The 23,415-nt window shown below is 35.5% G+C and overlaps 1 protein-coding gene across 3 annotated transcripts; it reads right to left on the bottom strand.

The window, feature by feature from the left end:
- Positions 1-962: 962 nt before the first annotated feature.
- On the bottom strand, positions 963-14,222 carry LOC110706706. 3 transcript variants are annotated; one of them, XM_021884669.1, is made up of 17 exons: positions 13,831-14,222; positions 13,279-13,336; positions 10,574-10,746; positions 10,157-10,324; positions 9,747-10,040; positions 9,544-9,632; positions 8,686-8,770; positions 8,319-8,519; positions 7,729-7,788; positions 6,911-6,990; positions 6,521-6,828; positions 6,287-6,378; positions 6,067-6,196; positions 3,129-5,266; positions 2,743-3,032; positions 1,436-1,603; positions 963-1,324 (listed from the first exon to the last, which is right to left on the bottom strand). In XM_021884669.1, exons 1-17 carry the CDS (start codon positions 14,074-14,076, stop codon positions 1,195-1,197), a joined length of 4,710 nt encoding a protein of 1,569 aa, XP_021740361.1. In that variant the 5' UTR covers positions 14,077-14,222; the 3' UTR covers positions 963-1,194. The 3 variants fall into 3 exon arrangements, with proteins under 3 accessions (XP_021740361.1, XP_021740360.1, XP_021740359.1); XM_021884668.1 differs by having other exon boundaries at positions 9,544-9,596; positions 13,696-14,222; XM_021884667.1 differs by having other exon boundaries at positions 13,696-14,222.
- Positions 14,223-23,415: the final 9,193 nt, after the last annotated feature.

Below are 23,415 nucleotides of genomic sequence, written 5' to 3' on the forward strand. Positions count from 1 at the left end.
ACAACATAACACACAAACCAACCTAACTTTTTCTCAATCATCTTGCTAAACTAACAAAAACTAAATATCATTCGTCTTATGTTACTTGCATCATTTTCTTCATCACGGCCCGTGCCGTGAGACTTAAACAAAGGAAATAGAATAAACAATTGAGCAATTCTAAATTTATACTTCGTAATGTCTTATCTTTAGTCTAAAATGACCATAATAAAGGCCGATTAAAATAGTAAATAACCCATTAAAAAGTTTTTTTAAAAAATATCATATGTCCGAAGGATCAATTAGCGACAAAGTTTGTATATCTCTTAACAATTTAGGTAACAACTATTTTGTAATGCGGAAGAACATTGGTCCAATAGAGTTAAATAGTGTCACCCAGGGTTGGAACCCTATCATACAATAATTACTCCTAAGGCACACACCTTTGATAATTGATAGTGAAATATTAATGGTTGGTATTGGTATATTCTATGATTTTACTAAAAAAAAAACTAAGTTATACAAAGTATATCAGTGGTTGTAGATATTGATCATGAGCAGATAGTATAATGAGACGAAGGGAGTAGTATAGCTCGAAATAGACCTGTACTGAATTAACCCAATGTGTCTGTGGTGTTACCACGGTAACTACAATAAGCCTGTAAAATGTTAAGTGTACACAAACTCTTCTCTACTGCAATTATATTTCTAGACTGTATTATGTATTTTATGTTACAGACTCACATGTCTACAGACTGCATTTGCATATTTGGAGTATGAGTATATGGCAGTATTCCATCACTAGGCTTTCAAAATAACATGAAACCCAGGTATTATTTTTGTGAAAAAAGATAAAATTTGTCAATTTGATGGGTGAAATATACAGTAGTACACACAGTACACTGTTTGATAAAGTATACTACATTACTTTTTTTAAAGGTAAGAACTGACCAAGGCCCAACTCAAGGATTTCATGTCTGAATCATTAGTATGCCATTACTTGAAACTGATTGTGAGAGGTTACCTTTGAATTTAAAGAGCGAATTTTATCATAAATACTGTAGCATTTACAACAAATCCTGCTCATCGAATTTTATGGAGACAAGAATGAAGGATCAACATAAGCTATGTTATCTATCTACAACTCTACAAGACTACAACAGCCATCTTGTCAAAATTATAACTATCTGCTTAATTATAAATAATTGATGTATTCTACCTATAAGTTTCAGGTGTTGATTTGGATGAATCTCTACGATAAAAATCGTACTCGTTCAGCTTTAAGATATCGTCCTGCGACAAGCCTAGACCACCGCAGCTTAAATAATTCTTGGCAGCACGTACTCTGCAATGCACAAAACTTAGTTTAATAGTAATTACATGTTTTCAGGAATGAAATTGTTTCTTTTCGATAATATCAGTAACAAGGTCAAATGAACAACAGCCAGTAACTTACCTCCTTCGCTTTGTCTTCTCAGCAGCTTCAGCCAATCTGGAAGCCTCTGATCTCGAAATGTGAGTCAGAGAAGATAGATAATCATGAAGTACAGATCCTCTTACTGTCAAGTAAGATCTCAATGGAACTACTGACTGAACAATATTCTGTAGGCAAATCTCCCTTTCTCTGCAATAGGCCACAGCAGATTAGATATACTCTATATAAGAATTTCACAGAATCACAAGACATAGGAGACAAACCACAAATATAACAAGAAACTGGAAACTTGTAGGGCTTGATAAATTTACCAGAGAATGTGTATAACGAAAATTAAACTGGACAATAAAATTTGAAATCTTAAATTAATAAAGTAGAACACCAACATCCCATTTGGTAAGAGGTCATAAATTGAGATAATGGTGATGAAGTTGTATACAAAAAGTGTTGGTAAGGAACGCTCGTGTTCATTGCCATGGTAATGACACCACTGTTTATTACGAAGTATAATTTATTTTCCACGTTTATTCAACAAAACATCTCACCAAAAAAAACAAATATCGAGGAAAGTTGTCCAGCATACAGCAATTCCATTCCACTGTCCTAAAAGTCATGACATACCATAGCCTTCTGACTTATGTGCATCAACAATCTATATAAAGGAGCCTTAGAGGCTTAGACATCACTTAAGAATAAAAGAATGGCTGCATCACTCAATGACAATCATCATGCTAACACCTCCAAGTTCATGTTTTGGTTCAGCTTACTAGCTTAGAATAAATCTTAACTTGGATCTGATCCTCTTACTTTGTTGGTCGTAATCCACATCCTCCACAAGTGTGTGTGTATGTGCGCGCGCGTGCATGTAACTTCCCCCGTAGTCACCCCAAATAAGTCAATGCTTTTAATATTGCAAAGGTATTCCTAAATGTAAAATTAAGATTCGATTTGTCTTCACTTCAGGAAAAAAAAATCCCCATTAATTACTGCCAGGAGGGTGCATATAATGGTCATTTTATTTACAACCCGTGACTAAACAGACAAAAATGCAAACAAGTATTACAGTAACCTGTAAACTTAATAGGTGGCAACAGCATTGAGATCAACAGGATACAACTCTATGAGGGGTAAAAAAGTTTATATTATGCTATAGCTACATTTCACAACACACAAAACACACCAAATTCAGCTCATGAGTGGGAATGTTCATCTAAAAAGGACAAACTCCTAGTTCTGACACAAGGAACATCATGGAATTGGTTTAAATCAATAATAACTATGCAATGCATTTATCACAGTCAAGCACATAACTAAGTTCATGTTCAAACCTTGTGGATGAAATATCAACTGTTGTTGCCGCCTGTTTTATGCTCATGTCAACCAATGGAATTTGCCTCTTATTTAGACTTAGTAACTTTCCTAACGCCATTGAATTGCTTGTTGATATGAGCATCTCCCAACCTAGATGCAGATTTTTGGCAAGGCCCAGCTTCGCTTGTAAAGCATCAATTTCTTTAGCATACAAAAAATAGCCATATTGTGCAACTGAAAATGCCATCTGAATTTGCTGATAATGCAAACCAAAGGAAAAATCTTCCTCACTAAGACCTGATGAATCCTGCAACCATAAACAAATTATCATAGATGAAAAAATGAGCATAACATAGAATAGTGAGAACAAACAGTAAAGCTAAAAATCATTTGAGTTGCTTACATTGAGTAAAAATTCATAGTCATGAAGTAAAAGATCACCCTCTGAAATTAAATTGCTCATTCTATAACCCAACTCCACAAGTTGAAGAGCATTTTTATGCTCTGTGACACAATACTGCCCCAAATCTGTCTGCCGGAGTTCATTCCACCTTTCCTGCACAGGATTTTTCACTTTTATTGCAGAACTTCTAGAGTTTATAGATTTCTTAAAGAAATCCATGCGACTGCACTCATCCATCACCTGACATCCAGAGGTGCTGGGCTCATGATGTTCATTACTATGAGAATCTCCCATCTCTTCATCCCTTGCATTCACATTTAAGTCAATACCACAGAATCTATACTCAGAAGCTTGACGTCCAATAACAGACGGGTCAGCGTCATCAGTTGCAATTGGTGAGACAATTTCCATCATATCTGTTCCTGATGGACACTCTGTTCCATCATTAACTTCAGTCTCTGGAACAAATGTTGACTCTGGCACATAGGACATGTCGAATGACTGACACTGATCTTTAAAGTGATTAAAATTTGTAGCATCTGAATATTGGCGATGATGCTCCTCTGCTTTTGCCAAATTTAGTGTTTGCCCACCTAACGGGTTTGGAGAATTATCTACAGCAGGAAAGCTTGTGAAATCAACCACATTCTTCTTATCAGGTAATAGATGTTGGACACTTTTTGCTTTTTCCTCATCTCTATATATTTGTTCACTCATTAGTTTCAGAGAATCATCTACTTGCAGACAACTAGGATGCTTGACAGTGGGAACTTGTTGATGTTGCTGTTGGATTTTCTTCTCCTTTCCTAATTCACAGATCTGGTTACTTAATTGCAACAAGGGAACATCCACAGCTACAAAACTATTGTCACTTCTATCACCTGTCTCCGGATGCTGGTGCTGAATTTCCTTCTCTTTAGCTTCTACGAAATGAAATAGCTGGTCATTTGAAGGGTTCAAAGAGTCACCCAGTGCTGTATAGCTGAAAGGATTGGCACTTGCTGTTTCTGGATGTTGATGCTCACTGTTTTGAGTTTTTTCCAGATTCAGATTGTCAAATGATGGATTGAAAGAGACATCAGCTATTACTGGACCATCAAGATTCACTGTTCCCATTTCAAGATGCCAATGCTGAGGTTCTGCCATGCTAGCCTTCTCTATGCACTGCATGAGTTGGCCAGTGGACTGATTTCTTGTACTATCTATTGTACCACTGATGGGATCAGCATGTGTTGGAGGTGTAAACAAGCATCTCTTTATTGGGTTTTCCCCCTCTTTGCACTGTCCTACCTGGTCGCTCAACGGGTCCAAACACAGATTGCCGGCATTTTCTGTCTCTATCTTCACATCATTTGCATCTCCAAAATGAAAGACTTGATGCGCTGACTGATTATTAGAGTTGCCAATGATTGAAAGCATTTCATAATCCACTACAGGAAATTGGTGCATGTTAAAATCTAAGTTTCCATCTTGAGTATGTACAAGCAGGTCATTCAACAGGCTCAGAGAGTCATTGTTTTCCTCATTACTACTGCAGTTTGCACGGACAAATTCCAGATGTTGATGCTTTTCCTCTGCAGTTGATTGTTTGCATGAATTACCCACAGCAAAAAAGTTGAAGTCGTTAGCATGTTCCATGTCTGGTGACCGGTGTAATGTACCATTACCATCACCAGGCAAACTGTCTGAAACAGCAGGATATTCATTATTACAGATGTCATCTTCAGATTCAGACAGCACAGTGTCAGATTTTCTGCGGACATTGCGGCGAGTAAATGCTACTGGAGAGCCTGAAGAATTGAAGAACTCACAAGTATTGCTTCCTTCTATTATATCATTATCTACATGTAGAAAGCAATCTCCACTTAAAATTGCTTCTTTCTTTGCCTCAATGCTTGCTGATTCACTTATATCAAGATCCAATTGATCCTGTATACTGATATCACCCGACTCTTCTTCATCAATCAGTCCTAACAAGCTATGATTTTCTTCCATTTTGCAGAAGGATTTGGCAACTTCTGCTTCAACAAATTCAGATAATGAAGAAGGTAATGCCCAAGGAATCAATTTAGGCAATACACGGTGGCCAGCTTCCAGATTGAACATCAGAGGACTGAATATACTTCGCACATTTCCATCTGAAGCATTAAAAAAACCAATCTGAGAAAAACGCTTTTGGAAATAATATATAATTCGTATATAGATACAACAAATACTTTAATTTTGAACTACAGGTTCTTAATTATTTAAAAACTTTAGGTAGATCATTTGCAAGCAGCATGTACATAAATTTCATCAAGCCTACACTCTGATATATATGCGCATATGTACATGCAATTCATAATATATGTACCTAGCGAGAACGTCTTGAAGGATTTCAGACAATAAGCAGAACTGAATGAGCAAAATATATACCTAATTTCAAATATGATATACTAGTCTTTGACCTGAGCTCTGAATATTGTTATAATAAATGCTTTCTGTTTTTTAGGATTAAATTAACATGTTTAGAATTTACATCTTCATATGTATTTCAAAATTTAAGCAAATTAGTTAATAAAAAACAAAAACCTATTATCTAAGATATTTAGTTAAAACCTCTTTTTTTACTTTTTCTGTTAAAGATGCATATTGTTTTGCAGGGTAAAACTTCAAATATTTCCGCCTAGTGTCCCTTCCATCAAAGCTCTCTCTCTAACTAACTAGCTTATTACCCATGCCAATAGATCATAACGCCACTACCTAAATTGTGTATCCCTCTTATATCAATTAATAGCATACATGCTTCCGATCCGAGCTTTCTCCTGGAATATGCGCTATGTACCTCTATATCATGCCTTCGTTAAAAGGTATTACTGTTTGGAGGAGAGTGGAGTAAAGGACGTGTAGTTGGCAAAGTATTCTCCCTAGACAGTATTACACTCTGAATCTATCTTACCTTTAACGCATTCTTTACTCTGGCACCAAAATTGAAGATTCATCAAAGTCTTACGAATGTCCCCGCCGCAAAATTTGATGCATCTTTCAATAAGGATAGGTTGTATGTTGGCCTTTTCAGCAGAAGAAACCTGTAGAACAAGACACAATGAGATATTTGATGAGTGAACGGAAAAACTTCCAAACAGGAGAAAAGTCAGAGGATGTTATTAAGGTCAAACCAGAAATATATGGTCTGCCAGCTCCTTTAGTGATGGCATCATAAAACAAACTTCTTCTCTATCCAAACTGTCCGGCAGCAGCGGGCATTCATCTGAAAATTATAACTGTGAATAACTTCACAACCGAATAAATAGAAGAACATATCAGAAATATTTATCATGTTTATTAGCTAGTGGAGCATATATAATGTTATTGATAAACTTGTAAGAAAATCTTCATTAGTAATCCCTTACTATTACTGGTCAATATCATGGGCCGCTTCCCTATATCAGCCAGTTGTTGTATGGTAGAAATGAATCCACGATCATCGCATAAAGTAACATCCACATCTTCAAAAAGTATCAATGATTTGATGTCACCTTTGTCACAAGAAAGTTTACCATTACTGTGGTATTGACTTTCATTATTACCCACATAATCTTCCTCTTCTGAGAGAGATATTACTTCAACTGCACCATTGTTCAAATACTGTTCTGCTGCTCCATTTGTTTTTACGGGTGAAGTCTTTAAGTTGAGCTTACCCTTAGGACTTTCCTGGGCCCTAGGCAATACAAAAGGTCAATTTCAGGAGATTGTGGGTTATCTTAAGAATGATTTCAAGACAATGGGCATCAAAGGCAAACCGTTTGAGAAAATGCGATCCTACAGCCTCGCCAAATTTTTGCTTGAGAAGAGCTCCATTCCTCCAGTCTGATGCATTAACCTTGAAACAGCATGAATAAGCAGCAAGAAAAATGAATAAGTGTTGTTTAAGTAGAATACTCCATGATAAATTCTGCCAGTGGCAGGATCTACAGATGTCCATAAACGAAATCAATTACTACCATGTCCCAAAAAGTCACAAAACACTTTTACACTGGGAGAAGAAAACCCACATTAGAAATGGAAAATCACAGGGCCTTTCACAACTTAACAATATGCTACCTTGAAATTATGCAGAAGCGTTATCAGGCTCTTCTTTACGCAACTAGATAAAGTCTCTAGGTAAGACAATGAAGGACAATTAAAGACCTTTTAGCCAACTATTTACATTCAACAGTTACTAGAGAAACCGCATGCTACCACCATGTATGCAGCAAAGTTGTGTTTAGAGGTATAAAAATGAGACTACATTGAAAAATAATGATTTAGCAGGCAGGACAAGGTCACAGTCAGATCATTATCCAAAGAAACAATTAAGGTTAGGCCACTAATAAAGTTACTGACAATATAATGCGACCAAAGAGGCTCAACTGAAAACTCAACGCAGCAAGTATCTGCAGAACAATCAGCAAAATTGAACTACTATACTTCTAAAAAAATTGTGTCCCCTCAAGTATCCAAAACAAAGTAAGGAAACACACAAAACGATATGAAGCTCATTTGACTTTTAACTGACACTAGAGCTGATTTTTTAGCCTCAAGCAACAAATACGGGGTTTTCAACAAAACAACAACATACCTCAATGACTTGGAAGCCTTGCTCTTTTGCACAAGCGTATATGGCCGCCGATTTTCCACTCTGCATGGCAAAACAAAGAGCTTAGAAAAATCAAAGGAAACAAAAAATCCAGAGAGAGCAGGAACAGGTTAACCTGACACAGTGATACATGATATGATTGCAATTTCTTCATGAATTGTTATAACAATTTTTTTTTTTTTTTTTTTTGTGGGCTAGAATTACTTAATAAACATATTTGTGGGCCAAGGCAGCGGGAATTCTAACATTTACTGGACGGGGGTAAATTTGCAATCTATCTTTGGTGTTCTGACTTCTAAGCACAACTAGCACTCTTTTTAACGTTTTCTTGATGAAGAAAAAAATTATAACAATAATATATCTTTATAATTGATTTGTATAAAGATTTTTGTTATACGAAAAAAAAAAAATTGAACGTGAGGACAAATGTTAGAACAGAGTCAATAGACCATACAGTGAAAAGAAGGGATATGTCATACAAAGAGACTAGTAAAGATCAGAAACATGATTGTGATTTATTTCTATACTCTCACACTGTTAGAACATAAACTGCATTGTGAACAAGAACATACCCCAACAGGCCCTGTCACCAAAAGAACATTTTTTAAGCCAGATGCCTCTAAATTTTCAGCATCTGAATCACTATCATATTCACCATCTTGGATCGAGCACTTGTCAGCAGAGTAAGAACTTTTGCTGAAACGAAAATCCATTTCATGCCAACGATGAAGCCAGTCATTTATAAACTTCACAGCTTCACTGTTACCACAAACCTGCCAAAGTAATGGGAGAAGATATATTTTAAAAAAAACATTTTAAAGTACATACTAAAAAATGATTCCCCCTCCTAACCACCCCAAAAAGTTAAGTGAAACAAATACGAAGTATGTAAAAGAAACAAAAGTTGTTCTGTATCAAGATAAAATTCAAAGGCCAGACCTCCAATCCCTTTTCTGGATGATATTTGTTTGCCCACATGCTATTCTCTGGATAATTACCACGATTGAGATAATCTGCCATATTTCTGCAAGTCAACCACATCAGTTAGGTTTTGTTAAAACCGACATATTCCTCAATCAGAACTTGCTTTAAGAAACAAGTAGGATCTTCTAAGCATATAAATTGCCCAAAAAGTCAAAAGCAGCAACATTTTTATATAGGATCACATTTTGTTGGTCCAGAGAAACATGAAAACTGTTTAATTAAGACAATATCAGAGAACAAGCAAAAGGTGTTAAGCTTTTTATTGATGTAATATGTAGATAGACATCATGAAGACAAAACAACACAAGTATCTTATAGACAACCGAAAAGCGGACACCTAGAATACAGTATATACAGAATTTGTACCCTGAACATCCCCATCACCACATACATTTTTTTTTATTGTCTCCTTTACTGTTACTGCTTCTAGGGATTGCTACAATACAGTTTCACTATTATTTTTCTACTTTAGGGCTTTCCTTGAATCAAAATACTTAAAAGTATGGGCCTCTGCGAAATAACTTATACACTCTCTACAGGCTATGCCAAGCCTTCCTTCTGTATATGGACGTCAGTATGTCACCCCTTGGTGACTTTATAAGATAGTCCTGTAAAAAATTAATACAAGCTCCACAGGGAAAGAGTATATCTTACAGGAACTGGTAAAGACTAATAGAAATGGAGAGCCGAGAACCAGAATGGTACATACAGTGATACAAACATATGATATAATGACACATCTATGTTCATTATAATTAAACACAAAAACGTGATACATCCACTGAAATTTAAAAGCAAAGAGTGCATGACTACCTTTCCTGTGGAAAAACATTTTGCTGCTCAAAATGTGTGCTAACCTGGCCGACCTTACCAAATATACAAGGTTCAGTTTCTTCAGAATTCTAACAAAGTAGCACTTAGTCAGAGCAGCAGGTAAAATGCAAACCAAACAAAGATTTTATTTGACTTAAATTAATCTTGAGACGTAACCTCGTCTATAACAATGATGTGCTTACCTTTTCTAAGTTCTTCAACGAGTCACATGGTGTCACGTCTTCATCGATGATTATAGGAGAGGTGTACGTAAACATTACAGATGAGTCTTCATCAGTACTACAGAAATGAGCCAAAGAAACATCCTTAAGGAGCTGTGAAGTTCTGGAAGTATTTGAAGCTCTTGTAATATCATCAAAATTTAGGGAACCAACAATGCCTTCGAAGCAAGATCTTTTCCTTTCTTGATTACAAGAGGTGCTGAAGATCCCCTCATCAAAGGTCCAATTGCTCCAATCAATAGAAAATAAATCATCCTGTTAAATCAAACGTGAGAAAAAAAAAAAAACAGATTGTCTTCAACTCAACTGGAGATAGAAAGCATTAAATTGAGAGTGAAGTGTGACGAAGCCTACTAGAACAGTTTATCTACCTTAGCGTTATCAAAAACATGAATAGGACCGATCTCAACATTTCTCTCCTTTCTTTTATCAAAGCACCCATTATTCTCTGCCTCAATAGTCTCCAAATCTTTCTTTCCTGCCTTCCACGAGGAGAAAAATGGGTGTATCTGCTTTCCAGCAAAAATCCGTGAATTCTCCTGATCAGAATTGATAGAGTTAGCCACATAGAAAATTACACATTAAGAGAACAGCTCATTAAAGGCTGAATTTTCACTATACATTTTTTTAGAAGAAAAAATAAGACTGGCAGAGAGCAAAACAGTAAATTAGAGCTGAGCTAAGTCTTCATGACTTAAACCAAACATAAGCAATCAACATATTTTATCACTTGACTTAATAAAATATTGCATGAGAAAGAAATTAGAAGGATGATGTTGGAAGCAAACCTCGGCAGTCTTCTTAGCCTCCAGCCACAGATCAGGAACAGGCTGTGGAGATTGCAGGGTAGCTATTGGATAAGTTGATAGCTTTGACGTGGATGTCGCCTTATTTCCATTAGTTCTTCCATTTCTTGTTGAAGCGCGTTGCTTTGCTTTTAGTTGATGAGGGCTTGCATCATCTTCAAGAATGAATATCAAATTTAAATATATTCTCACAAAAAATGGGTAAAGCATTGTATGACGCCAAAAGTATAAGCATTCCAAGATAAAATTTCTAACTAGCTTTTTATCTACTGATAATCAAATATAAGAGGTAAGTGCAGAAATAAAATTTAACGTTGATCTACTAGTGAAAAAAAAACAAACAAACAAACAAACAAACGAACGAACAAAAATTTTAGTCATAGAAAAAGGTAAATGTGAATTGGAGAACTTTCCCTCCATTCATAATGTCTATGTTATTTCTTGTGCACAATCAATCAATCAAAGTCTTAATCCCATATGTGGGGTCGACTACATTAACCAAAAGTGATTATTCTATATAGTCATCCACAAAAATCTTCATCCTCCATCCCATAGGATCAAATACCTCATTCTCATGCAAATTCATATTCTTCCTAACTCCTTCCAGCGAAGTCTCTTTTTGTCTCCGTCTACCCTGTTAAATCTCTCCATGATCTCACTCTTCCACTCTTCGTACCGGTGCCCCCGGGGTCTCCGTCTTACATGCTCGAACCAACGGTGATTTTTCCTTCGTTTGTGAGGACATGACACAGTACAAACGGGTGCTTTATCATGTTTCAGACACCAAAATTGTTTAATAACTGCAGTCCATTAAGACAGGCAGATCAGTCGTTGCTCATAACCAGCTGAAGATAATAATGGGCCTAATATACAACTTGTTTGATTTCCTACAAATATCATTACTTAGGGACAATTAGCTCTTCAGATACTCAACGGTGTCCTGAGTTGGTTTGAAAAATAAAGTGCTGAAGTCCAACAACACTCCCATTAACACACACATCAAAAACTCAAGCTGAAAATTCTGACTGATCCTCTAGATTGCCAAAAAAAAAAAAAGAAAAAAGAAGTCACCTTTGACTTTGTTTTATCAGAGTTAGATTTTACTATCCTATTCTACTTTCAAAAACATACTCACTTTTATTTAAGTGAATCAACTTGTGAGCAAATTTCAAATAAATCTATGGAGTAGCAAGAAAGTTAAGAGAATATATGCAAATTTTCTCTAATCAAAAGTCAATGAGGGGAAAGTGCAACAGTATGTTGTGTGAGATTTAGTTCATAGACCACAATAGGGAAGGAGTTTAGGTTTTGAAGCACGGTGCTATCTGAGTGGGTAAGCAGCTAAAGATGTTTCGTTTGGTACCTGACTCTAAGTCACAAGGAACAAGTTAAAACTTTATCTTCAGCAAAATTGCCGCAAGGCTTAAGGTAGCACTAAGTTTGCTATCTAACGCCATCGAAGTCTACCTTAGACTCTTAGAGATATCTTTATAATTTGATTTTTGGCCAAGTTTGAATCCAGTTATGTGACTAATGAACGGTTATGGAGGGTTCTTGGACAAGAAAGCATCCATTACTTCCCCTGGACTTTATCATATGTCCATCTTTCACCAGGCTTATATTTCACAGCTTATAGTTTGCGAGGTTTATTAGCTAGTCTTAAAGCTTTATTGTATAACATGATGTTGTCCATCTGCAAGATTTTCCTGGATTTTTATGCTTTAATAATGCTAGTCAAGAATCTGGATCGTCCATTTTTCAAGCCATTCACTTTGTAAATGTTTCTATGGGGCATAGAGCACTTTGCAAAATACCAAATCTTACTATATTCCTGCTTCCAATTGCATTAGGATGGCAAAAGCCCCTATGATGTTTACCACCTTTATGAGTTTATGTAGGCTGCAGTTTTGAATACACTCTTAATATCTAAGGTGCAATGGCCAACTAGAGCCTTGGTTCCTAATTTGCATTTTATACTATAAGGGTGCAAAATGATCCTCATTTCTCGAGAAATATGACAATCCATATATGATACATTTTCACGCTCTACCCCACTAAAGGTATAGACAGTAAGATATAAAAGAAAGTTTTGGTCTTTCCATCCCACTTCGATGGGCGAATGCAAGTGCTGCTTTCACAAATAATAAATCACAGGGTTCTTTGGGGGTACAAATCTATGGCAGTTAAGTAGTGCGCATGGTTGGTGTGTAATGGCAATACCTTTCAGGAAAGGGCTTATGATGTTTTGGAATCATGTAGTGATTGTTGGCTTGTTGCCTCTTTAGCATAAAATCTTCCTGTGTTGAGACTTGAGAAAAACCGGAAGGATAATGCAAGCTCAAACTTCACCCCCTCTTTCCCTTCCCTCCTATCCCCTCCCTTTACCTTTATAATTTCTACCCAAAAATACTCTTTGCCTCTTCAGCTGAGATCAGCTCTGTTGAGTACCATCAGCACCTTATGATTTGCTAGAGATTTCCACATGATTGACATGGCCTCCAAACCGTTATAGAAGCAACATGGTCATAAACACATATGTCATATAAACCTAATCCTACCATCCCTAAAGCTAGAGAGACAAACTCCAGGTAACATCAATTTGTTTAACATAAATATTTAGGACAACTAGTTAACTACACCAAAATCTCAACACAGACACCAACAAGAGAAGATTAATTTAGGACTACCTGGAGATTCCGTATCATCGAGATCAACAACAGAAGCATCTTTTCCATTGACAGCCGCCTGCTTTTCAACCACAATGCACGTAGATTAACAAGAACATCATTCATGAGATGAACAAAAACATGTACAGAAAAACAGATAAGGTAATATAACACACAACTATGAACACATTCCCTATTGAATAAGATTATCTAAACAACACTCCACCAAATTCAACCATACTCAACTAAATCATAATCATAGCTTTCTTTTAGCATACCACATTCATATTAGTTCAATAAACATATCGAAAAATAAATCAAACTTTTAAAATACCACAAAATCAAGCTCAAATTAAACAACTTTCTCACAATTCAATCAAACAATTAAAGCATAAAAAATTAAAAACCCAAACCCACATCAAATAAAACAATCTCTACCTTTTTAGACCCCCTTTTCGACGGCGTAGAATTCCCTTTTGCATTCCGTCCTCTCTTTCGCTTCCCTCCTTGACTCCCACACACTTCCTCCTCGTCATCATCGTCGGCAATCACCTCAACCTTAGTATCATTCACCTTCTTAGACCCCCGTTTCTGAGGCGTAGTACTTCCCTTAGGTCTACCCCTTTTTCTCTTTCCTCCTTGACTGCTGCCAACTTCCGCCGCATCACCGTCGTCGGCGGCAATTTCCTCGACTTTGGTGTCGTGCGGTTTGAGAGGAAATAGCGTTGTTTGTACAAATTTCCGACGAACGAGCTTCGGATCCGGTGATTGAAGATCGACGACATTGGAAATTGGGGGTTGATCGGGTTGATTATCCATGGAATTGATGAGCTAGGGTTTGTGGAAAATTAGGGCTTATCAATCGAATTTAGGGGTTTTTTAAGCGGGAGTACACTAGAGTTTTACATGTGATAGGAGAGAGAAAGAGTGATGGAGGGAATCAACGATTTATTCCCGCGCAATTTGGATGAGCTTGTTGGATTCCTAATTTAATTAGGACTTTTTTTTTACTTCAAAAAAAAAAATCTAATATATCATATCATATATAACTAATATATAAAACTAAACTTTTAGTCAGGTCACGATGCAGCGACACTTTGGCGTTTAGGATAAAATTGTTGGTTTAGAGTTTTATTTTCGATAAAATACCAATATTTCAATCGTACAAATTGAATTATAATTTTATTGAAAAAAATTATTAGATTATAATTTTAAAAAATTATCATATAAATTTATTTTTTTGTATCATAATATTTTTTGGAACGAATAAAGTAGTTCAAAGCGCAAATCATTCATTTATAATATTACTAATCGGTTAAAATAACATATATACTTCACAATCTAATAGAATTTTATTACTATATAGACCTGTTAGGTCTGGTCATGAGTTAACTCGAAATATAAATTTATCTTAAAATTCAATAAACAACCCGAGCATCGCCAGGGTACAAAACTAGTATATATATAAAGGGGAGTTTTTTCCAAAGTTTTTAGAGAGCCACATAGGATCTAATTTTCTTAGCGCGTCATGTAGGATTATAAATCTTAGTAGTGGCCAATTAAATACGAGATTATTAATTTCTTTTAGAATTAAATAATTCAAATGTCATGTAAGCAAAATTGGCAAATGAGATTTTTAATTTTAAATTAATTATATATTATATATTATCTTTTAATATTAGGAATTTTATCTAAATATATAACAAATTTTAGGCTCATAAATACAAAAAAAAAAAAAAAAATCAAATAAAACGTGCATCGCACGGGCTTCATCTAGTATATGATAAAGTACAGTATACATAATTAAATATTGATTACTCAAAAAAATAAAATAAAATAAAATATTGATACGCCCTCAAAAAAAAGAAAAAAAAAAAATTATTGATACTTGTCAAGAAAAAAAAATGGTGAAAAGGGCTTAAATACTTCTTTAGGGAAAAAAGGGGGAGGAAAGACTTAAATAATGCAAAGTATGTGCCTATGTTTTTTTTTTCCCTTAACTGTCATTAAAAAAAAATTAAAAAAAAAAACTTTAGTAAAAATAATGTATAAAATGTTGTAAAATAAAGAGAATAGGATTGAAATTGGGAAGAGAATTGATATGTATATCTTTATTTCCATATAATAAGGTGTATATATATACATACAATATAATTAGGGTTTGGTTGGATAAAGATATAAACCCTATATCTAGATTGTTTCGGAATGATACAAGGGAGGATAATGGATATCCACAAATATTTCATAACACTCCCCCTTGGATGTCCATTATTGAAGACTGTGCCTCATTAAAACCTTTCTAGGAAAAACTTGTGGGATGAAAACCTAATGAAGGAAAAAGAGTACAACATTCTTCATAATACGCTCAAAATGCTGCCTCGTTAAAAGCCTTACCAGGAAAAACCCAATATGGGACAAAAACCATGGTTAAGGGAAAAAGAGTGCAGCGCGTAATTTCTCCCCCTGATGAATACATAACTTGAGGTATTCTAATGTAATGAATCTAATATAGTTGGGAGTCTTCTCACATGACGCAGAATAGTATCATTCCTTGAATTTCGATCCTCCCAAATCTTCAAATTTTTACGCGAACAAGTGAGTCTTCATATCACCAAACCTATAACAATAATACATGTGTTTATCCACATTTCATTCGTAATCTTTATTTTTAGTTGCCTTAACCATTATACTTATGCCTTCTTCTGGAGGCCGTGAATAATAGAAATTGATGATCATATTATTTGATTAAACATCCTTAATAAGCAACACATGATATTATTAATGTTGATTTTTCAATCTTGTATGAAATAATAATATAATACATGTAATTATATACATTGATCATGGTTCTCCTAGACCATGATAAAACAGTCTCACGCATAAGTATCTTGTTGATTCTTTAGAATATTTATAATTGACACGTTACTTCTCTTTCATATACAAATAGTAATTCTCATTACTAACACTTATATGCTCAAACTTCAGGTTGAGATGTCAATGATTTAGTCACATAGACTAAAAGTTTAATAATAATTACAATATTCAAAATATAAATTTTGTAGGGCTGGATATATATAAATTTGCAGTACATAAGATGTTCATAAACTCTTCTTCTTACATGATTCATAACATGCAATTAAATCGACGTCATCAATAATTCTATCACAATTATAAGCCCATTGGAATATAAATATTTCTTCCTCACTTTCCATCAAAGTTGTAAATATGTCTTACTATACTTTGAATGAATGAACATTGACGAACACCACAATTATTGTATAGAAAGTTATGCATGCAATATGAGATATAGAAAATATGATAACATATTAAACAAGTTATACAATAAGTAATCATGCATCCAACGACTTCGAACATATGTAATGAATAATCCAGTAACCTATGACTCACACATGCATATGAACATACATAGTACTTGAAATGATGCAAGACACTGTATAGTGTGGATTTAAGAATCCATATTTAATTGGACTTCTGGTCCATGATAAACTTTAATTATTATCATTATGTCGACATTAAAATGGACATATATTCCACATCCCTTATCCACTAGTCCATTATATCATGCATATGCATTATTTATCGGTTCCATCATGTACCGGTATCATCATATAATTCTCAAGGTACAATTTAATTTGCATGCTATTTTGACAATGATATCTGAATACATTTTTCATTGGTACCATCATAATTTTTCTTACATCATAGGCCATCTATTGTAATAATTCAGATATCTACACAACTTCAAGGGTATTTCATACACCTGATATTAATATACCATTACACTATTAAAAGTGTCAACTGCACTATCTTGCCATATATCACATTTTTATTTTGGAACCGATTATACAATCTACACTTCAGGTGTAGTGATTCAAGTATATACAATTGACAAGCTTTATCTCAATGTGAAACATATCTTGATAACATATGGACAAAAGTTGGCTAGAAAACATTTCAAATTACCATTATATATAGGGATCATCAGTTTAATTAATTTTTGCCAACTTATTCCAGTTCTCCCCCTAAGTTGGTAAAATATCTCATATATAGGGGCATCCAATTCTTCACCAACTTAGTATACAAATTTGCAATAAAATTCATTTCATGGGAGGATCATAATCAACAAAATTTATCTCTCAGAAGAATTATATTAAACAAGCTTTTGTCTCTTCTAGAGAGCAATTTTTAATTATTTCTTCATTAACTATACATTGCATAACGCATATGTATTTATTATTAAATCTTTCATAATTTGTACTCTCCAGGAGATCAATAATTCAACATCAATGGGGAGACATATGTTGTGCAGTTGAATTTCCTTATTTTCTTATTTCTTATGCGCTGACATATAATAGCCCCAATCAAAAGAATTGTTATACAAGCATAAATCACTTGCTTGTAATCTACTAGTGGTGATTTTCTAGATCTTTAAAGACTTAAATAATGTATTTGGCGAGCTTCTAGTCACCTGATAGTTGACAATTATATATAAGTTATTTTGGTGAACTTCTGGTCACCCATTACTCTTTAAATAAGAAATCAAAATATATTAACTCTTGAAAATTTTCATCAATACAAATTATTATGAATCATGATCCAAATATAGCTCAATCTTAATGTTATGTCTTGCCATTCAATTCATTTCACATATCTAACATTAAGAGAACATCAGCACATTATCAAATGAAACTTCAGGTTTCCATAACGGGTAATTATTAAACCCGGATGACCTATTTTAATTATCACATCCAATCACTTCTCTAACTTTGAGCTCTGGTCAGTTTTCCAACACTAGTGATCATTTTATTAAACTTAATTTATGCATGGCCATGAGTATGATGTGATATTATAACACCAACATGTGTTTCTTTATACAATTGACAAGACAATCAATTAATATTTTATCAAATAATTACCCATACTCTACTGGAGTTTAAACTATAAACTTGATACATGTTTATCTTGTTAGATATTTCATACTCTTCTGGAGTCTATTATATAATATGGAACATAAGAATTTTACTAAAAGTTATTTCTTCTAGAAATGTAGTTTATCACTCCCTCAAATTCGTCATTTTTTTGTCAAAAAAAAAATCGTCATTGTCAATAGTGGCTCCTTTCCTTTTCGAAGATACTTAATTATCTTTAGATTTTATTGATCTATCACACTTCATGCACGCTATAGGTTCATCAGCAATTGGTGTTGTCCATCTGAGACACCGATTTTAATTGGAGCATTTACAATTAATATATGATCAATGACATTTTTTATATCCATCTTCAGGATGGTACCATTTCAAAATATTTAATTAACAAGTGGCCACCCTCATTAAATAAATCATTGATTATTTATGTGCAAGGATTACATAAAATAATGGAATAAATATAATCTCCCCCTAATCCTTGCATATGGGGCATAAAATGAACAACATTAAATCTCATCCAAATTTAAAGGAATAAATTATTTTAAAATTACTCTTATATAGTCAACTCGTAACTTGAAATTGACTTCTCGAGTTAATAACATTCAAACTATTCTGTTATATATTATTAGTTTTTTTGGTGTTTAGAGAGCCACAAGGGCGGAGGTGAGATTCGATCCCAAGATCTCTTGGAATCGGGAGGGAAACTCTAACCACTTGAGCTATCCCTCACTTTCTGTTATGTATATTAGTTAATTTTATATGTTTGTATATTATCTTCCCTTAATTATAGGAAGTTAGGTCCTTCTTTATAGCCTTAGCTTACATTGATTACAGTGTATATATTGCCTATTGCTAGGCCTTTGAATAGTCAAAGAATTATCTTCTTTCACAATCATTTAATGCCACAAACATACAAGACATTTAAGAACTAAGATAGCCAAATGGTTTTGTCACACAACATCATAGAGAAGCCAACCACATACTCTTAGCTTGTATGTAGAGCACTAAATTAAAATAGTACACGAAACTTGATACCAACTAATCAAATGTTAATGAGCCACAACATAATTAAAATTCCAATAAGAAGATAAGTGTATATAGTTGTATATAATAATACTTACCTCAATGACAATGGTACAAGAAGTGGTTCCTTTGTTCATCAATATCGATATAATTATAAAGCAAGTAATTGCTCTATCATACAAGAAGTAGTGATAATCGTTGAAAACCCAAACAAATTAAACAAGTCATAAATATATATATGAACGCAAAGAGAATAAAATGTATATCATAATTACGATTTACGAAGTGAACCTTAAATCTCAAAGGTATGTGAAATAAATAATAATTTCAAAAGTTAATGGGCCTAACTCACAATATACTGTACATAAAAGAAATTTATCAAATCACTTAGATTATATGTTCAAGAATAATTTTATTCTAATTGGAAATAATTTGTCGTGGTGCAATTAATGAGGAAAATCAAACAAGTACTTTACTCCATCAAAAAATATATATAATATTCCCATCATAAATTATGAATGAAGTCTTAACCAAAACCACCATTATTAGGGGATAATGGAGTGATGAGAATTTGTCTTATAAGCACTATAGATAATACTCTACAACATACTACATATATATAACAAGTCAAACAATGTTAAACCAATTAGTGTCATGCCAGACTTGTTTCACTGATATGGGTAATATTATTCGACAGTTTATGTGGCAAGCATTTAGGAGTACTAATTTAATTTCGACATTGCAAAACAAAACAACGAATAAAATACTAAACTTTCGTAACATAATTAACATATACAGTATATACAATATGGTTACGAAAATAATAAGTAGAGGAATTTCCTGATACGGATCTCGTTGTAGCAATTGAGGATTCACTATTCTTAATATGTTCACTTTCTAGATTAGTCACATCTCACATACGCAAGGAGGAGACCGCAACCCACTTAATTCCATTAAAGGAATATGTTCCAACACAGATCATGTAATTCCAACAAGAATATGGTCCAACCATTAATCTTGTTGTGAATTTTGAAATTAAACAAAACTATAATTCAAGTAACATAATTGCACGCAAGATGCAAATCACAAAATTTGGATTTATATTCCATTCAATTTGTCACTTTGAGAGAGATCTATGGTGTTGATAACGTGTTGTAAAATAAAGAGAATATGATTGAAATTGGGAAGAGAATTGATATGTATATCTTTATTTCCATATAATAAGGTGTATATATACATACAATATAATTAGGGTTTGGTTGGATAAAGATATAAACCCTATATATAGATTGTTTCGGAATGATACAAGGGAGGATAATGAATATCCACAAATATTTCATAACATAAAACTCTTTTTCTAGTATATGTAGTTAAACTCTAAGTTTTAAAAATCACATATCTAAAAACATGACACTAACATACATAAAAACTTAAACAAATACAAAAATACACTAATAGACACTATTCAAAAAAATATATTTATACACTAATAGATATATGTTTTTTTTTTTTTTTTTTTGACAATAAAAGACATATGAACTTAAACAAATACAAACATCATTTATTTCGAGGATGGTAGGAAAGGACCAATGGTGGGAGGACATCATTTTAATTTGTCGCTTCATACCAGCACAATACATACCTCCACCAGCAAACTTATCGATTTTTAAACATACTCTTATATTTGGAAGATGATCTTGTCATGGTTTTTCGGCTTAAAAGATTGGAGGAGTTGCTTCCCTTCACAACAAATTTCCCTCTCCTTTTGTTGTCCAATTAAGGAAATCACATTCTCTACCATTACTAGATTGGCTAGTCGCACCCTTTAGCATACTGACCTTGGGCTCTTCAATTTTCCTCATAATACTGCCTTCGCTTTTTCCTTCAAATATTTGGTTCCGAACTTCCTGTGAAAGGATGCCTCAACCTTAGATATTTTTGCATCCGGACTCAATGCTTCACTTGGTGCAATCTCACAAGGGTTTTCGTTTACTGTGACAATTGATGAATTTGAGACTATTACTTCCCTCAATCCTTGTTAGGGGGGGTCCATTGAGATTTCTTCAAATATTGTCATGTTGAGTCTTATTTGACTCGTCTCAATGAATTGACTATTGTTTAGGGTAATTTTACCCTGCCACGTGGCCCAATCAGAAGGTGACACGTGTCATCCCCAGATTGGTCTAACATGGACCAATCCCTGCTCGACACGTGTCATTCCCGAAATCAAGGGAAAAGACAGTCTTTAGGCCCAAATCCCGAGAATGCCGCCAAACGGCGCAGCCCACCAATGATTAGGGTTCAGTAACCTAATCAGGGGCACAATTCCCAAAGACCCTATAAATAGGGAGATGTCCCTCATTTTGAGGGCACGTTTTGATCATTTATTACACATTTACTCTTTGATAGAGACATCCTGAGCTTAGAATCCGAGCAGATCCCTACCTAAATTTCCGCACCTTTTTTCTCCCTTCAAGTTTCTAACTTGTGCGTCGGAGGCGGAGCACCACCCAACTGGTGTCTCCGTTTGTTTTGCAGGTACTGTTTGGGGTAAAATTACCCTCTATATGTGGGCCAATGCCACCGCGACACGTGTTCGCAAGCTCAGCTCTCTATGAGCCAATTAGAGCATGACACGTGTCACTCAATGATAGAAGAGTGATAATGGGCTCTAAGCCCATAAACCTAGAGCCTTTTAGGTTAAATGACCTACAAGGCACACATCCCAATGCTCTATAAATACTGATCTTCATATCAGTTCAAGGAGGTTAATTCATTCTCCAAGGGCCATGCTCCCCACAATCCACTCTCCCTTCTCTATATTTTCTCTCTCTAAAAAATACATTATATCGATCACTAACTTGATCGTCGGAGGCAGACCTCCGGCCCCCCGGGGTCCGTTGTTTTGCAGGTGATCGGGCCGTTCGAGTGTTGCATTGCAGATCTGTCTCCCGAGGGACGTACATACCCTCCATTCGGGTACGTACAAAAAACCCCGAAACAGGTACAGCTCACCCCGGATCAGTCTTCGTGTTGTAACTCTCCCGAGGGACAAAAACACCCAAAACATTTGGCGCCGTCTGTGGGGAGAGTACCTCGAAGATGGTTCAAGAGTCTGTACCACCCCCTAACCGTCTGGGTGAAGACCCAAAAGTTTTTACAGACCATGAGGAGGATGAAGATCCTCAGGTCGAAGCTTTTACAGCCGAAGACGACTCTCTCAGAACTAAACGCATCCGGCCCAGAGACACTCTGGAGCGGGGTGCCTCCAAGGCAGGTCCGAGCAGACCCCCTGGGCAGCCGGAAGAGGCGACCCAAACGGCAGTTGGATTAGCCCCTGTCACCCGAGACGAACTCATGAGGTTCATGACGAGTTTCAAGGGTGAAATTACAGAGCTGGTCACCAAAAGCAGGGCTGGCCCAAGTAAAGGTCAGTCGGCGAAGAAGACTCCTCCAGAGAAGGGGAAGTCAGTCAGAAACCGGCAGCCCACTCCCCATCCAAAGGAGAAGGCAGCCGGGACCATTGATTGGTCAAAAATTCTCCTTCCTGAGGGGAACACCAATAACACTCGCCGGCCTCAGCAGCCGGTGAGAAGTAACAAATCAACTCTTGATGCCCGGGAGATTATTAACCGGAAGAGAAACCAATCGCTGTCTGAGTCGGCTTCAACGTCGAACTTTCCAGACAGCTTCAACAACATCTCTGCGGGGAGTGAACCCTCCTTGCATGAGAGCCAGACAGGCAGTAATACCGTCCATTCTGGCCCTCATATGATTGGAGCCGTCCCGTACGTGCCTACTCAGGCTTACGGACAGTATCCTCCTCACTTCATGCAGTCGGCCTTCTTTGGGGGTCAGGCGGCATATCCAAATGTCCAGCCATTGGACTGGCAGCTTCGCTTGCTGCGCCTGGGTGAACAACCTTTTGCGTTCACTCGGGAGATAACCGAGGCGGCTCAGCCGACCAAGGTTAAGAATGTGTTGGTTGGTACCTATGATGGTACCACCAATCCGGAAGACCACCTCATGGCTTACACCAACCTCATGTATCTGCAGGGGTTGGATGATGCCACTTGGTGTCGATGCTTTTCGGCTACATTGAAGGGCATTGCCCAACAATGGTTTGGCAACCTGCCAGCCGGGTCCATAGACAGCTTCAGGAAGCTTGCCTTCCTGTTTGCTTCCAACT

The sequence above is a fragment of the Chenopodium quinoa genome, unplaced genomic scaffold (genome assembly GCF_001683475.1).
Source record: "Chenopodium quinoa cultivar QQ74 unplaced genomic scaffold, ASM168347v1, whole genome shotgun sequence".
Classification (NCBI taxonomy): domain Eukaryota; kingdom Viridiplantae; phylum Streptophyta; class Magnoliopsida; order Caryophyllales; family Amaranthaceae; genus Chenopodium; species Chenopodium quinoa.

Bases quoted from the DNA above. Each gene is read 5' to 3' on its own strand.
- LOC110706706 (XM_021884667.1), bottom strand. From the start codon at position 14,076: ATGGATAATCAACCCGATCAACCCCCAATTTCCAATGTCGTCGATCTT. The intron at 6,379-6,520 runs GTAAGGGATTAC...TATAATTTTCAG, and splicing joins CATGATATTGACCAGTAATA to ATGAATGCCCGCTGCTGCCG. The intron at 6,197-6,286 runs GTTTGACCTTAA...CTTGTTCTACAG, and splicing joins TGGCAGACCATATATTTCTG to GTTTCTTCTGCTGAAAAGGC.